At 31.8% G+C, this 16,172-nt stretch overlaps 1 protein-coding gene across 6 annotated transcripts in view; it reads right to left on the reverse strand.

Moving 5' to 3' along the window:
- Positions 1–3,829: 3,829 nt before the first annotated feature.
- Positions 3,830–16,172, reverse strand: part of LOC131930085 (endoplasmic reticulum membrane sensor NFE2L1) — a 40,285-nt gene continuing 27,942 nt past the window's right edge. For all 6 annotated transcript variants that reach the window (XM_059286443.1, XM_059286438.1, XM_059286439.1 and 3 more), the window contains 8 exons: positions 12,980–13,041; positions 12,577–12,720; positions 12,189–12,387; positions 11,829–11,993; positions 11,257–11,357; positions 8,706–9,029; positions 7,838–8,002; positions 3,830–5,380 (listed from right to left, as the gene is read on the reverse strand). In XM_059286443.1, coding sequence (XP_059142426.1) covers positions 4,988–5,380; positions 7,838–8,002; positions 8,706–9,029; positions 11,257–11,357; positions 11,829–11,993; positions 12,189–12,387; positions 12,577–12,720; positions 12,980–13,041 — 1,553 coding nt within the window. In that variant the 3' untranslated portion in view covers positions 3,830–4,987. The remainder of the gene's footprint in view (positions 5,381–7,837; positions 8,003–8,705; positions 9,030–11,256; positions 11,358–11,828; positions 11,994–12,188; positions 12,388–12,576; positions 12,721–12,979; positions 13,042–16,172) is intronic.

The following is a 16,172-nucleotide window of genomic DNA, read 5'->3' on the forward strand; positions in this document are numbered from 1 at the left end:
ACGGTATAAGCGTAAAAAAAACCCACACCTCCATCCTCTTAGGTGTCATTCATTTATGAGGCCCACAAAAAGTTGGATTTCCACAGGCGTCCATTCAAAGAACGTCATCCCTGGCCTGTAAACCCGATATTAATTAACGTTCACTAAAAGTAAAGGCCTATAAATGTTTTTAAAAGTGTAAATCATACAGTATTCACACCAGATGCATGTCATTTAGATCTATGTGTCAGAATTCGACCGCTGTTTTTGTTTTTAACTCTAAAATCAACCCAATTTATTGTTATAAGCAAACGCTGTCCGGGCTGGTATTTATACTAAAGTGTGTGCTCGAGTTTGATATTTTGATCAAAAAATGAAATAAACTTGTCATTCAGGTGAGCGAGTAACATTTCGCTTTGAGTTACAAGAAAAATTTGAGAAACCATATTCTGTGGCTTTCACAGTTCATGGTAAAGAAATACCCCAAAAAAGATGCAAACGATTATTCATCGCAGCTATTTAATTTTAATAATACGCGTCTTACTCATATTTGCAACATTATGAAAGGGAGAAAGAAATAAACTTCCTAAACAAGTTTTATTTTAAGCTACCAACACATGAAAGTGACTTAAATTTAAATAAAGCATTGCGAAAAAGAAGAGAAAAGCTGTCACGAAAGTTAGGTCTTTTAAGCTAACGTAATAATTTTATTTAGTATTTTAGTCCTTATATAAGTCGTAAGTGCAACAATGCTCAGTGAATTTTAGCCATGTTCCATTAAGTTTAAGAATAATGTGTAGCTTTAATAATTTTATAACTAGGCTTGTATTATATATAGATCTTCATATAATTTGAAATAGAAGAGATTTAAATTTGAATAGATCCACAAGGACATCTATGCCACGGAAATAATTATCTTTCTATCTCAACGTACCACTGTATTCTTAACTGCTGTATTTATTAGATCTAGAATGACAATAATCTAGCTCAAGATAGATCTAAATCTAGGTACTTTAGCTAGGCCAATTCAAAAATATTTAATTTTGTTTACGATCTTTAGGCCTACTTAATCTAGATATCTATTATTATATGGCAGGAAACAGATCCAGCCCTCAAGCATCTCCTTTTAGGGTCAATTTTCGCCAATTTTCAAAGTAACAAATATTGACATATTATACATCAATTTTGTTGCTTAACAATCGATGAATTCAAAAATATAAAAATTAATAGCACTAGACATTTACATCACGTTCAAATTGTAGATTAACCACACTCAATCAACTGAATTTTTTTTTACATCTACATGTAGTGAGGTCTTAAAATCCACAAAATTAACAATATAATTACACAGGAATGTCACTTAGGCATACATTTATTTGTAATTATGTCAAACTTTACAAAATATACCAGTTTATAGCTTATTTCTATAATTATTCTTGAAAAAAAAACGACCGCCCTCCCCTTTAAAAAATGTTCAAAATTCTGGCTTTTACTACTTTTAGAAACTCTGGGGAAAAAAAAAATAACAGTTAAATATAGAAAGTCTATATAAAAACAATATTAGTAAAATATGTCTATATGCCAATTTTTTTTATTATTGTTGCAGCATTTAAATGGCTAATTATAATTGTTTAGTACTTTAAACATTAATTTAAAGTTACGACTGTCTGTGGCCTCATTCAGATAGTGTAGTAGTGTAGTGTCAGTGTAGGTGAACAGGGTGTTAGGGCCTGTTAGAATTGGTAATGAACAGAATGTATAATTAGAACTGGTCTATAAAAACAATGTTGATGATAGATGCAGTCGTTTTAATGCTACTTATAATATTTCAAAATGACAAACATAATTAAAACCTAAGAAACTGGAAGCGGTGACCTTTTACTGACACGGTTGTCAAATAGTAAATAGATCTAGATCTACGTAATTTTGAAAATACGCTAGATCTGGAAGCAAAATCACTTTTAAAAACTGAAGTTAGTGATTAGATCTATAATGAAATTGAAATCCACAAGTAATATGTAAGTATCTTTTGATTTAAAAAAAAATACGCTTAGTTTAAGAAAAAAATATTCTATGGTGTACTCGATCCCTATTCCAAAACGTGCCAGCCATATCGCATGCGTAGTCAGCTACTCAGCTGCTTTTCAAATCCATGAATTTTAAAGTTATAATATAATAAAAGTAGGTCACCCTAAAAAAGAGTAAAATGGCTCCCGTTTTCACGACAGCCGTCATCGATTCATAATTTACAGAGTTATAAAGTTCTACTTTCTTTGGGCTATAGATTTAAAGAAATATTAATTTGTTATTTCTCTTGCGTTCCAACATTTGTACCTGATTTTAATAAACATTAGATTAGTAAGGACTCGATTATTGTTTAGAATTAGCCCTCGACACTATTCAAACTATTGCGAAGAAAAAGACTCGCGCGATTGTCGTGCGAAGGCTGGTTCAGTGTGCGAAGGTTGGAACCCGATTTCAGACGGAAAATTTTTACTTTGAAATAATTACATTATTAATTAATTTCGATTTAAAACAAATGGCTTAAAGTCAAAAGTAAACTAAAATTTAAAAACTTTGTTAATCGCAGTGTACTCAAGATTCTCGGGTTTTAAAGATGTCTAGTTTTACTACGCGTGCGTGCATGGTGCGAATATCGATTTTCCCCGACAGAAAATCATTAAAAATTAAAAATAATACTTATATTTTACAGAATTAGATTTAACCAAACTGTTATTTAAATACATGCCTCGTAGTAAAAAAATACAATTTTATATCCGTAAAAAAGTAACTGAAAAAAGTAACTGAAGTCCACGCTTTCAACGACGCCGATGTGTCGTAATTATGGGCATTCATTTTGTTCAAATTAAAGTAAAAAATATACTTTTTTTACTTACATAATTTACAGCAATCATTTCTAATGAAAAAATCCATTAAAAAATAAGTTATATTTACAAAATATTATTTCTTACCTTATTAGTGCAGTACACGTACTTTCCAAGTAGATCCATTCCGTCTAGATTTGCATACTTCGCCGCGGCACAAAATGTCATTAAAAACGTATTCCACAAAAATGTTGCTAACGAAGCTTGTAAAAACATCGCTCTATTCATTAATATAAACAAAATCCCCGAACGATGTCTGGTTAGAAAGTTTACGAACGGCGAATATCGAATATGCATTTTACGGTACCAATCTGTTTCTTGCCATATTATATCTAGTGCTACTGAAAAATTACTAGTACTAGATTCTAGGTCTATCTAGATGTATCATTTACTTACGAGGCACTAGGCATACTTTTTTCTCGCTAGTCAATAATGTAGATTTCTAGATCTAAATGTAAATCTAGATCTTGTAGATTTACGTAGGTTTGCATCAGTGTAAATCGTTGATCAAGTAGATCTAGATCAGCTCTCGTCAAAACAAAATGGCTGGAATCTTGTCTTCAGTTCACCTATAGTTTATGCTTTCCTAATTGTGGAGAGTATGTTTTATTCTCAACGACAGTGTCAACTGAGAAACCACCAAAGGGTTTTTTTCTCATCAGACACAATCGGAGAGACGCTCAACGATTGTCGTTGAGATGATCCGCATGGGGTGAAACAGTATAGTTATAGGTATGTCAAATGGCAGTTTAAAAAAAACAACAACTCCGTTTTCGCCCAAATGTAGTAGTAGATTTTCACTTCATAATATAACTTTGTACCATTATAAAAGTTGAATTTTTTAAATAACTATTTTCAGTTTTCATCAACCCCCCCCCCAAGTCAACCTTTGTTTCGTCCATTTTTTTCTACTCCAAATATTTGAAAAACGTTAATAAAACTCAATATTGGTATAACAAGACAAATTAAAAAAGTCAACATGTTTACTGTTATTATTTCCTTCAAACTACTGTTATTCAAAAAGGCATTAAGAACAATTTTTACAACTTCTGCTTCTGTTGTAATAGCAGCTCCAGATATTTCAAAACAAATACATTACACAAAATCTGTTTAAATAGATACACAAAATTCAGATAAATAATATAAATGTTGGTAAAACTGATAACCAAACAGTAAAAAACAAAACGTTAAGATAAGTGGCATTTATTTGTAATAATTATATAAACATAAAAAATATATGAAATATTAAAATAATGGGAATGTACAAACAGAACCAACAACAGAACCAGGAAATAAGTTAGTAAAATGGAGTAGAAATTAGTTTTTGGGATAATTTTTAATGACTCATTTAAAAGATTTGAAGACTAAATCAAAACATGTCTAAACTATACTCTTTCACAAATGCATGTCTTTTGCCTACCTTTGTACAGGTAACACTGACTTAGCATCAGTTTTAATTAATGCAAGTGGTTATAATATGCTTAACTTAATATATTTTTTTGATGATTTTCTTTAAAACAACAAATACTGATAATCTTAAAGTAAGGAGAAAAATTGACAAACCTCAGCAACAACTTATTCAGTTTACTTGTTTATTGTGTGTGTGGCAATTTGGTAATAAACAAGATGAAACTGTCATAAAAATAATGTAAAACAAAAATACATTATAGATCTAGTAATATTTTCTTACAGGGATGAAATTATGAATTTCTTACAAACATTTGCTGGATCATAGTTAAAAAAAAAAGAAAGAGGCACTGTTTATTTTATATAAAAATAAGTTCTGATACTTTTCTTAGTATTACTTAGAAAAAAAGTTCTAAAGTTGTGAATGATTTTTCTTTCAACACTTTAAAAAAATAATTATATTTTGCAACTTTTTAGTACATACTGTGTTTAAGACTAATAAACTCCTACAATTTCCACCTTTGACAGATTAAATAATCAGCTAGCGAATCTTTGCTTTTACAAAATATAAAGTTATAAAAGCATTCAGTTTTAAAAAAATGACAAATAATTAGTTACAGACTTGGAGATCATGATTCAATTAAACATACATGATTTTTTTTATACCTCAACAACATTAGTCTGTTTTAAAAAGTCTAGTGCAAAAATGTACTTTACTAACAGTCCTCATAGGCTTTACGTTTCTTTGAATTGACCAAATCTGTTGTCGAGGCTGAGTTGCATTTTTTGGATATGCTTAAATTACGAGGAACAAGAAATACATTTCCATCACTGGATTGTTGAAGTGAAAAAAGATTAGGATCATAAGGTTCTCCTTGCTCATTTCTTAATGACTGAAAAATATTAGTGTATAATTTGCTAAATTTATCTTTCATCTTACGAGTGTCTCTTTCCATCTCAGCTCTTTCTGCAATCAATTTATCCCTGGCTCTTTGTAGATCAGTCATTTCATCAGCCAAACTAACAATTACATTTACTTTTCTCTTTCTGCAATTTTGAGCCGCAACTTTATTCTTTCCTCTGCGACGAATGTCTCTGATTAAAGTTAGCTGTAACAATTTATATGCCATATTTAGCAAAAATTAACAAAAATAAATGATAATAAAATAGAGAACAGAAAATTCACATTGTGATTGTGGAATTTAAAAATTTTAGGTAAAAATAGTGCAATGCAAAAAGTAACATTCTGTTAACCCAATAAAATAATGGTACCAGCAAATGGCTTTTTATTCTTAACTAGCATATCCGTCCCCGCGCGTTGCCGCAGGAATAGAAGAAAGTCCGACAAAATATATAAGAAGGGTTTCATCCATGCGTTACCAATACTATATTCTCAGATGCAGTGACCTTGTTTTCTAAAAGTGAGTTATTTAAATGTAAACAATGCCTGCGCTTGGATCATTAATATTCGGACACGGGTTTACCTACACTACCGCATGAAAACCATGAGTGTACATTAATGATAATCACCCACCGAAATAATGAGGTAGTACACACATCTGTGACCGCCCATGTGTCAGGAACGTAGAGGGGCGCTCTTCGGAGCCCCCCCCCACCCGATTACACTACCGCATAGGTGCAGCGTACAGTCCCTGGCTTTCTAAAAATATCAGGCGGCAATATGCTCATAGGATAACCCAGAGTGCCAAATAGCATCCTGTTAACAATGATGCAGATTGCTAAAGGGACACAAATGAACAGGATTTTTCTTTAACACGTAAAAATAATATTTGACGTGTTTTAAACATCAGTGTGACTGATGCAATATGTTAGTGTTACTAATGGTCTATTATTAGATGCTCGATTTCAATTTCTGATTGGATTGTCTAAAAATTTATGGTAATTACATCATTCGCAATGTGACTAATCTGTTTGGATTTTTTTATGGACAAAAAGAAACATCCCAGTTAACAATCTAGAACGGTGTCAAACCGCAATCGACATTTATTTTTATATACCGTATTTAGAGAAAAATCGCACCCTCCTGTGGCGCCACCCTTGTGAAGTTAAAAATGATTTTTTTACAGAACCCATTCCCTGGAGTGTTCTAATCAACTCCCCAAAGTTTGATAGCAATCGGATGAGCGGTGTAAAACCTAAATCGACGTTTATTTTTATATACCGTATATAGAGAAAAAAAAATCACCCCTGCGAATTTTAATTTTTTTTCCCGAAGAAGCCTGCCCAGAGAGATTCTTAGCAGCTTCCCAAAGGTTCATGGCGATCATGTGAACAGTGTCACTGCAATTCACTTTTATTATTTTTATGTACCACATGTAGAGAAATATCGCACCCTCCCAAGGCGCCGCCCTTGCGAAATTAAAAAAAGAATTTTTTACAGAACCCTTTCCTAGAGTTTTCTAATGAACTTACCAAAGTTTGATGGCGAGCGGATGAATGGCGAGAAGCCACAATCAACTTTTTTTTTTATATACCGCTAATAGAGAAAAACAAATTGCGCCTTGCCGTGGCGCCACCCCTGCGAATTTGAATTTTTTTCTCTCGCAGAAACCTCCCCAGAAATATTCACAACAATTTCCCAAAGTTTCACGGCGATGTTATGAGAGGTGTAGTAATGCATAAAAGACAAACAGACACACATTGCTTTTTACATTTATAGATGATTTTACAAACAAGGCACTTCGACAGTTAAGAGGTAAAATAATTTAAGCTTTAACTATCATGTTATGATGTTCTCAGTAAAACAAGAAATATATTTTAGAAGAATATAGAACCGTAGCAGCTTTCATAGACTATCCAGCTGTGTTTGATTGTTACTTCACTTGTGCTCACTTGGCATATATTTGTGTTAAATAGTACAAGTGTGTTAAATAACATAAGTTTAAGTGTAAAAGTATGTTATTCATTTCTTGAAAGCTTTTAGCTTAAATTATTGTTATTCCTGTTCAGTCATGTTTAGTTAGTTTAAATATTGTTTAAATAAACTGTAACCTTTTGTTATTATTCTCTATCATACTACTGTTTATTGTGACATCAGACGAGCCAAAAATTTCTTTGCCACCTTCAAGCTGTGTTGGAAATGGATATTTTTTTTTGGGATGGGAGTAGTGTTGTAATACAACCTGAGTGATAAAGCCTGTGCCCTGGATTTCTTTAGTAAGTAACTAGATCTATTAACAATTTTTATTATGGATTAAAAACTAACTTGACTGTATAATATTTTTTTAAATTTATGAGGTTAGGGCCTATATTTTTACATTTAAATGACTATTGCAAACAAAGAATATATCAGTGTTATAGTAAATGCTGTGTAATACCTGGTGTTTTTTAAAAATAATATTTGGTTCCTTTAAATAAATGGATGAATTGTGATTTTCTTTAAAAAGGACCAAAGCATCCTATAAATAACCATCACCTAACAACTTGTGTCTGAATGAAATATACCCTCACACTTATCCCTAATGCAATGTAAAATTTAGTTTGCAATTATATTAATGTACAACAAGGTAACATTAGTTATGAAAATAATTTTATGTCAACTGTACCTGGGATTCATCCAGTTTATGGGACAGCATCATTTCATTGAATTGTTCAACTGGGGATTCAATAATTTCTTCAATAGAAAAAGGAACTTTAAGCTCCTCAGCACGTCTCTGGTCTCTACTTTGAGGACCTTTCCGAAGTGGTTCTTTGGGTAAATATTTTTTAACCTAGCGATACAAATAGTTCAAACATTTTTACATGATGAACAGTAAACCATGTTCTATAAACCAATTCTAAAAAATAAACATTAAATAAACATTAACAAACAGTAACAGTCAAAGTACAGGAGTGATACGCTAGATTAATCCATGGGGCAAGAAAAAGAAAAATTTGCCAAGGAAACAAATCATAGAACTGTAACAGGCTTTGATTTTTTAATGAACTGTATGTGTGACTAAATATAAGCTCAAAAAGCATAACATGAATGGCAACATTGGGTGGGAGAGCTTATGATTGCTAACTCCAAATGTGTCTAGTTTGGACCCTGGACTGAGGCTCAGTAGTAGTGGACAGCAACCATCTAGGAGAAAAAGCTCTAACGATCAATCCAAAAGGCTGTGGAAGCTAATCCAAAGAGAAAAGCAGGCTAGAGTCAAATATGGAACATTACATGTTGGCACATAAAGCTTAATTATGTTGGAGGAAATAATCTCCAAATGACAAAAATTATTTTAATCTATTGGAAAATATTGCCCACCACTATTCAGACGGATCGCCTCCTTGTGACAGGACAGTAAAGTATAAGACAAACACATTTTTTACTTATTAAGTTAATGTAATATTTTTTAAGCATGCATAGAAGGTGATATCAATATTGAAAACGTTTTAATGACAGGTTAAAAAGTAGCTAAAAGTAATAAAATATTTTACCTCTCTTGGGACATGTCCAGGAAGAGTATTGTAAGTATGATTATGAGCGACCAACTGAGGTGCTACTGTGTAAGTTCCACAAGGATCTAGCTCTGTATCATTGCTTGATGTTGAAATATTACCTCCATAAAAACCTGATGGACTACCAACACTAGATGACGATGAAGAGGATGAAAATCCATCATGCATTGCGAAGCCAGAATCTCTGGATGATTCCGATAGATGCTGAACTTTTGACTGCCCATGTTCCATCAAATCTTGACCTAAGGTAAAAACCGAGCCCCCTATTGCCCCTTCAAGTCCATCAAAACCATTACTGAAATCCTGAAATGTAACCATAGTTAAATGCTCAATTACAATAGCATTTTTCAGTTATCTGTATGAAATTTTGAGTATTTTTCACAGGTATATTTTAAAATCCTTTATGGAAAAGTGGGGAAAGGGTAGGAAAAAAAACAAACACCTAAGACCAGCAAAGAGAAAAACAATGACAAACTTAACGTAACATTATATAGTAATATTTACTTTCAATTATGTTAGGTGAAGTTTAAGTTCCTTAAAGTTTAGGGATAAAGTGGCTTAAACCAACAGAGCTTAACATTGATTTTAATTGGGCAAAGTGAAGCTCCTCTGTCTATCTCTTCCACCCTACACTGGGTCTACACCTCCACTAGCATCTTCCATAAGGCTCATTGCCATGTATAAATACACTTTTCTTATTATAAAAATGTAAAAAAAAACCAAAAAACTAGGGTCTAGAATGGATTAATAGCATTTCAATTAATATAAATGGAGAAAAATGCTTTGAGATATGAGTAATTTGACTCGTATCTCGAGGTACCACTGTATCTCACTATTTTAAACAAACAACAGTAGTGAATACAATTGTTACTTCACCTACAAAATGAAAAAAATTGTGTCAATAATCAGACATATCATTAAAGTTATGGCCAACAGAAAATTTAGCTTAATGATGCATTGAACTTTTCAATTAGTGGCAAAATTATTCAGTGGAAGCCATTTTGTGAAAATAGAGATTGTGTTTTTAAGTTGCATAAGTAATTAATGGTGGTGTTTTACTTAAGAATACTTTATTAATTAAACTAACATCGTCAAATAAATGTGTGTATAACATTTTAAGAAAAAACGTTTTTCTCTACATAAATTTATAAGTTCTACACATAGTCCAGACTCTCTGATCAAGCGTAACTGACTAAAAAAAATAAATAAATATACAAACATATAAACAATAGTGAGTTTTAGAAGAATAAAGATAAAGAAAAGCAGGGGTCACTTTATGAGTTTTAGTAAAGGTATTCAATATACCAGCGCTTACTTTATAGTTATGTTTTTTCCAATACTTCCAATTTTTTTAATACAACAGAAATGCATGACTTAAAACAACTGTGCATCAAAATGATCAAGAAAAATTTGCATATAATAGCGCAAAACTGATATTTGAGCTGTTTGTTACTTATATTGGGTGATGTTAGAGTGGTATAAGATTATCTTTTGGGTGAAGTATGAATAGTATCTTCTTAAAAGTTAATTTTAAGCACTAGTTTTTAAATTAAAAAATGAGGTTGCAGTTCCTTTGAAATAAATTTGTAAGTTGACATGGTTTTAAAGTTAAGAAATGATTGGGTTAGGTGAGCATAGAGTAGAAAATTAGTTAAACTAACCAATAGTTTCTCAAGCAACCATACTCATATATTAACCCTTTGAACCACAGAATTCCACTTTTTGGTCAGTGTTTTATCTTAAACATCCATGCCTCTGCAGATTGATAGATAGGTATGTGATACCTTACCCTAGATCAGGGGTCTCCAAACTTTTCAGCCCGAGGGCCGCATTGACTATCAAAAATAATTTCGGGGGCCATAGATTCTTCAAGGCATCTTTTCGGGGTGGTGAGCTCCCCCCTCCCCCCGCACTAAAATATAATTTATATAGAAATATATACAAATTTCAAGTGGACAAAAAGATCTCCGCGGGCCGGATGAGAGGAGCTCGCGGGCCGCATCCCGCCCGCGGGCCGTAGTTTGGAGACCCCTGCCCTAGATCGACAATCTGTACATAAATGAGATCTTAAAAGATATCTTAAAAAGCAAGTGAATAGTACTATTGTTTTTGTGGTGGTCCCTAACACAGCTGCGCCCATTTGCAGTGTACTTTGAAAAGATGCATTTAAACTTCCAACAAGCATCATTTTAACTATATCCATACATACCTATATCTGAAAGTAGGCCTACTTATGGTGGACTGGCATACTAAGCAGAATTAATGACAATGATACATGTACAAAAATAATAAAATATACATGTATAAATGTTTATTAAAATAATAAAATTAAATTGTTTTTATATTTGTAATTCCATTGAGAGTCGGTTGTGTGTACATTTAACTCAAGCTCAATGGGAGGGAGATTTTGGGGTTAAGAGCTAAGGGTTCAAAGGGTTAACACTTGAATGACCATTGCTTTTAGTTAGTAGATCCCTGGCAGCAATGGGTTTATGCTGCTTGTATAAAATAACGCTCAAGTTAACCTTACATGGTAAAATGAAAGATTGTCTCCAGCTGAAGACTGGTTTAAGCTAACTTGAATTTCTTGATGAAGATTATCATTTAGTTCTTGAAAACTGTTATCCATATCTATGATATAAGAAGAAGAAAAAAGTCAGGCAGTGTTATTGTAAATATCTAAAGAAATATTTGAGCAATAACACATCTGGAGAAGCCTGTCTTGTTTCGAACCAAGACAGACCCAAAACAATACTTTTAAATAAACCTCCAAAACATTATGTTTCGACTGTTGCAGTCTTTTAAAAATTACATTGATTAGGATAGAAAAAGTTATTTTCTAGCAGTTCACAAACAATCTCCAAAAGCTAACAATGAAAGAAGAAATTTCTATTTTCTTTATTTAAGTCACATAATGAAATCTTTTACTCACCTCAATGACTAATACTTTAACAGAAAGCAAATTTTTATACTTTATTTGTATTCAGTGTTGTTATATTGTTTTTTAAAAAATGTTTTACTATTAATTGAAAATGTTCATAATAAAACATTGCAATTTAATAAAATAAAAACTAAATTAATAAGTTATAAAGTTTTACTTACTATCAGTAAAAGGCGTAACAGTATTTAATAAACTGTTATGATTTTCGGGTAAGTGAATTAAAAAGTCATCAATGCCAGTGACACTCAGATTGTGATTATTATGAATCTCTAGTGGGTTTATAAAGTTAAGCCCACTAAGGTCATAATTTAATGATGAGTTCACATCTAAAGTAGAAAAATTGAAATATAATGCTATTAACTATTTAGGGATAATCTTGCATTTTTTATGGCTATGCCACTTTTTAAAGTGACTAAAAAGGGGTAAAAGAAATCAGATTCTTGTATAAACTAAGTAGCACATCTTTTGCACAGATAGCCATTACCATAACAATTATAATAATTTTGGATTAATATAAGTACCCAATTCATTCTGAGGTGAAACCAATGTAACATTCTTAATTAGATAATTATTCTGTAGCTCAGCTTCCTCTGTATTGAATGATTCAGATGTTTCCAGCTTGTCAGTATGATTAACCAAATCATCAGCAACATTGCCAAGATATTCTAAAAAACCATTCCAGTTGTCTTCAACATTTACTTGCTGCTGAGTAAGGTTAGTCTGAAAAATGAAAAAATGTATTTGACATGGTAGCTTTTGTGGCAATAACAGTAAGCCTTGCTTTAATTTTGAAAATCAAAGTTTAAGTAACTGTTAAAAATGTTACTAAATCTATTTAATTTTAATGACTTTGTAAAACTTTCAATGCAACTGTAATTTCTACATTAAATAATTAAAAAGATGTAATACCTCTATTTCTCGGTCATGTTGTTTTTCCAAGGTATTGATGCATGTATTTAGGCTTGTGCCAGTGCAACTCTCCAAATTTTCAACAAAGCTTTGGTCTACAGTTGATGATATGTACTCTAGAGCAGCTTCAAGAGTAAGAAAGTCCTGAAATAGATCAATTATAAATAAATACAATTTGATATAATTTCAATAGTTAAAGCTTAATAAAATTGTAAGTTCTTTTTTAAAATTATAATAATTCATGTTTTCTATTGAAATAATCCATTAAACATTGACCCAGCCTAAGTGAATATCCCAATTATCTGTTTAAGTGAAAGCTGGGTAGTATTTTGAAAGTTAGCTTTATTAAACAATTTTTTTGTATTTGTAAGATAGCAGTTACTTTTATGATGTATTCACCTACATTGTTTGCTTCAAAATTCAAAGCAACATTTTCTGTTCCATTCTGTAGGCGAACCCACTCACCTAAAATAGAACAAAAATAGATTTTAACAGTTTTTATATTTTCCCCTAATATTTTAAAGCAGCAAGAGATAGCTACAGGACAGTGATGGTTTTATTCAGAGATTCATTCAACCACTGCTGGTGCTACCAGCATGTGTGGTGTGTGTAAAAATGTGTAATTGCCATTATTAAAAAATAGCTAATAATTAATAACTGATTATAATATATAGACAGGGTAACATAGTAAGATAAATATTGAATTTTATATAAATATTTTAATCTTGAACATTTCAGATGGTTAGATAATTTTAATGTTGATTTAGAGATCTCTCCAGCGCATGATGCAGTGTTCTAAAACATGTGCAATTTTTATTTTAAATAGGACTAGGAAGTTTTGGTTTTATCTCACTTAGAATTAGAAGTCTTGTTAGCCAGGGAGAAATTTAAATTAATGTGAAGATGATTCCCATTGAACAAGTTTTAATTGATGCTGCTGAGATTATAAAGGAATTAAAAATAGAAGCAAAGATCCTTAACAGAAATTCAAAGTAGATTTCTCCTACACTATCTTGGACATGGCTATACAGTCTATTGAAGAGAGGTTACAACAATTAAAACAACATAATAAAATTAATATTCTATTGGGCTTCTTTTATTATGTATACAATATTAACAAGTATGTTGTTTCCTGGAGAATATTATTAACACTCCCAGTTTCTATGGCTAGGGGAGAACGAAGTTTTTCAAAATTGAAATCAAATAAAATTACTTCCTGTCAACTATGTCACAAAGCAGTCTCGTGGACTTAGCAACAATTTCAATAAAAAAGTGGTTACGTGGGGAAGATTATTAAAGTAAATAAAGTCCCCTTTCAAACCTGATGGTGTACGGGACAAGTGAAGTAGAGTTCACTTGTTTCTGTGACCTTAGATATGAAGGGATAGTATGGTCAGCATTATGCCCAGCTGCCTTTACTTACCCTAACGTGAGTTAGGTACCTATCAGAGCTGGGTGTACTCAGGAACAGTCGACTGACATGGACCGGATTAAAACTCGAGACTAACGGGTTAGCAGTCCAGCTCTCTACTGCTAGGCCACTCCATCCCATACGCGGGGAAAAGGCATGAAAAATTTCAATTTAGATTTTGAAGTCTACTTGTGAATTTTTTGTAATAGATAATAAATTAACATGTCACTTTAAAATTATTGTTTTTAACAGATATTTTTTTTTATAATAAATTTGTTTTTTAATAAGTTGTACATAGGGCGCTAAATGACCTGGCGCCGGCACTGCAATCAACAAGGCTAATAATGTTTCTTTGTTTTTTTAAAAACTTAAACCTTCACCTAAACGTCAATACATATCTAAACTTGAACAAGAACCAGAACCCCGAACTAAAACTGGAAACTTAACAGTTCTCTCTATTGTGTTCTTATACATATTTTTAATGTAAGACAAATAAATTGGGTGGTGAATTGTAGTCTATTTTGAATTTTTGTATTTCTTTTTCTGCGTTGTACTTTTAATTTACTTTAATTTTGACTTATTTGATATTTTGATTTCATGTGACAACAGCATTCTTGACAGACTGAATAGTGAAGGAAGGAGGCTCTTGTATGTAAGAACATGTTCACAGCAATAAGGGCATGATTAACAAAAGGCTGATAAGTGTATCATAAACCTAGAGCTACAACCAAAAGCAGCTTTTGTTTGCCAATCCTTGAATTGGATATAGTAAATATACCAGTAAATGAATGAAGTTATGCAGACAATATTTAATTTAAGATGACTGTCAATCTAAAGAAACTTTACTCTATGCGGATATTAAACCCATATTATTTGGCTACCACCACATATTTCTGCAATATGGCAGGGAATATATTTGGTGGAGCTTATGATTTGAATTACTTCATTAAACTTTTTTGCTATAAAACAATATGCCCATTAATTAGTTTTTGGGTCTGAAGCATCCATACAAGGTTCTTACCACCAAATAAAATGCTTTGGTCTTCTAAGTGATGTAGTGAATAATGTAAACATTAAAATGAATTATTTTGTTCAAAGATGTTTTAGAGTTTGATCAGAGGTACAGATATTAGATATTGGTACGCAAATAAAAAAAAATCTGATGTCTAGTAAGAATACGGTAATTGATTTAACCCTTAGCTTGATATCAGTAAATTACACTATTCCTTAGCTTGATATCAGTAAATTACACTATTATCATCTCCATTTATTTTATTTTCTACCCCTTAAATTTTCCCTAATACTTTTAGATAAGAATTAACTTAAAAAAAAGGTCCATATTTAAAGGATTCCAATTTTAAGGTTTTTTTGTGGACTAGAAAACTCAACAAAATTATTATTCAACCTACTAGTCCATTTCAAGATTCACTAAACCTGAATTTTAGACTGCCTAAAAGTGCATACAGTGGTAACTCAAGATGCAAGTTTAATTAGTTCCATAACATTGCTCATATATGTCAAATTATCTGTATCTCAAAGCAATTGTCTTCACTGAAATTAATTGAAATCCTATTTCTCCGTTCCATGCTCCAATGTGCCAACACCTTTGTTAAGTGTTTTTTTAATATAAGAAAAGCAGTTCAAATATGTTTTCTAATAACATCCTCTAATTTCCTACACATCACAGACACTTCTCAAAACAATATGCATTATAGACAAGATTGAGCAGATGTAGACTTCCCAATCCATGGAGCTCTTGTCTAAGTTTCTGTTCATGGACTAGACATGCACTCACATCACTGCTTCTATCACATTGTCCCCATTATCCTCAACAACTGTGCACTGAACTTTTCTCCCTCTATTTCTCATTTCTTTAAATACTTAGTTCACAATTATAACACCTCCTAGTCTCTGCCCAGAGGTTTCATTACCAGTCATTCCATTGTTCTATCAACACAGCTTACTAAACTAATGTTGTCCACCTATTTTTTGCTTAATTTTTTTGCTTCACAATGATTATTAACCCTTTACTGACCATGCTCTAGATTTTTTTCCCTAGCAGTAGGATCAAGCAGAGGGTAATAACTTTTTTTTTTTTTTACAATTGTTGCTTAGAATAATTAAGTTATTAAAATATCTGTGTGCATTTAAAAATTAAAACAAAATGTAATTCACAGAGAAAAGT

This window comes from Physella acuta, unplaced genomic scaffold (genome assembly GCF_028476545.2).
Source record: "Physella acuta isolate Inbredline_101_S28 unplaced genomic scaffold, ASM2847654v3 ptg001715l, whole genome shotgun sequence".
NCBI lineage: Eukaryota > Metazoa > Mollusca > Gastropoda > Physidae > Physella > Physella acuta.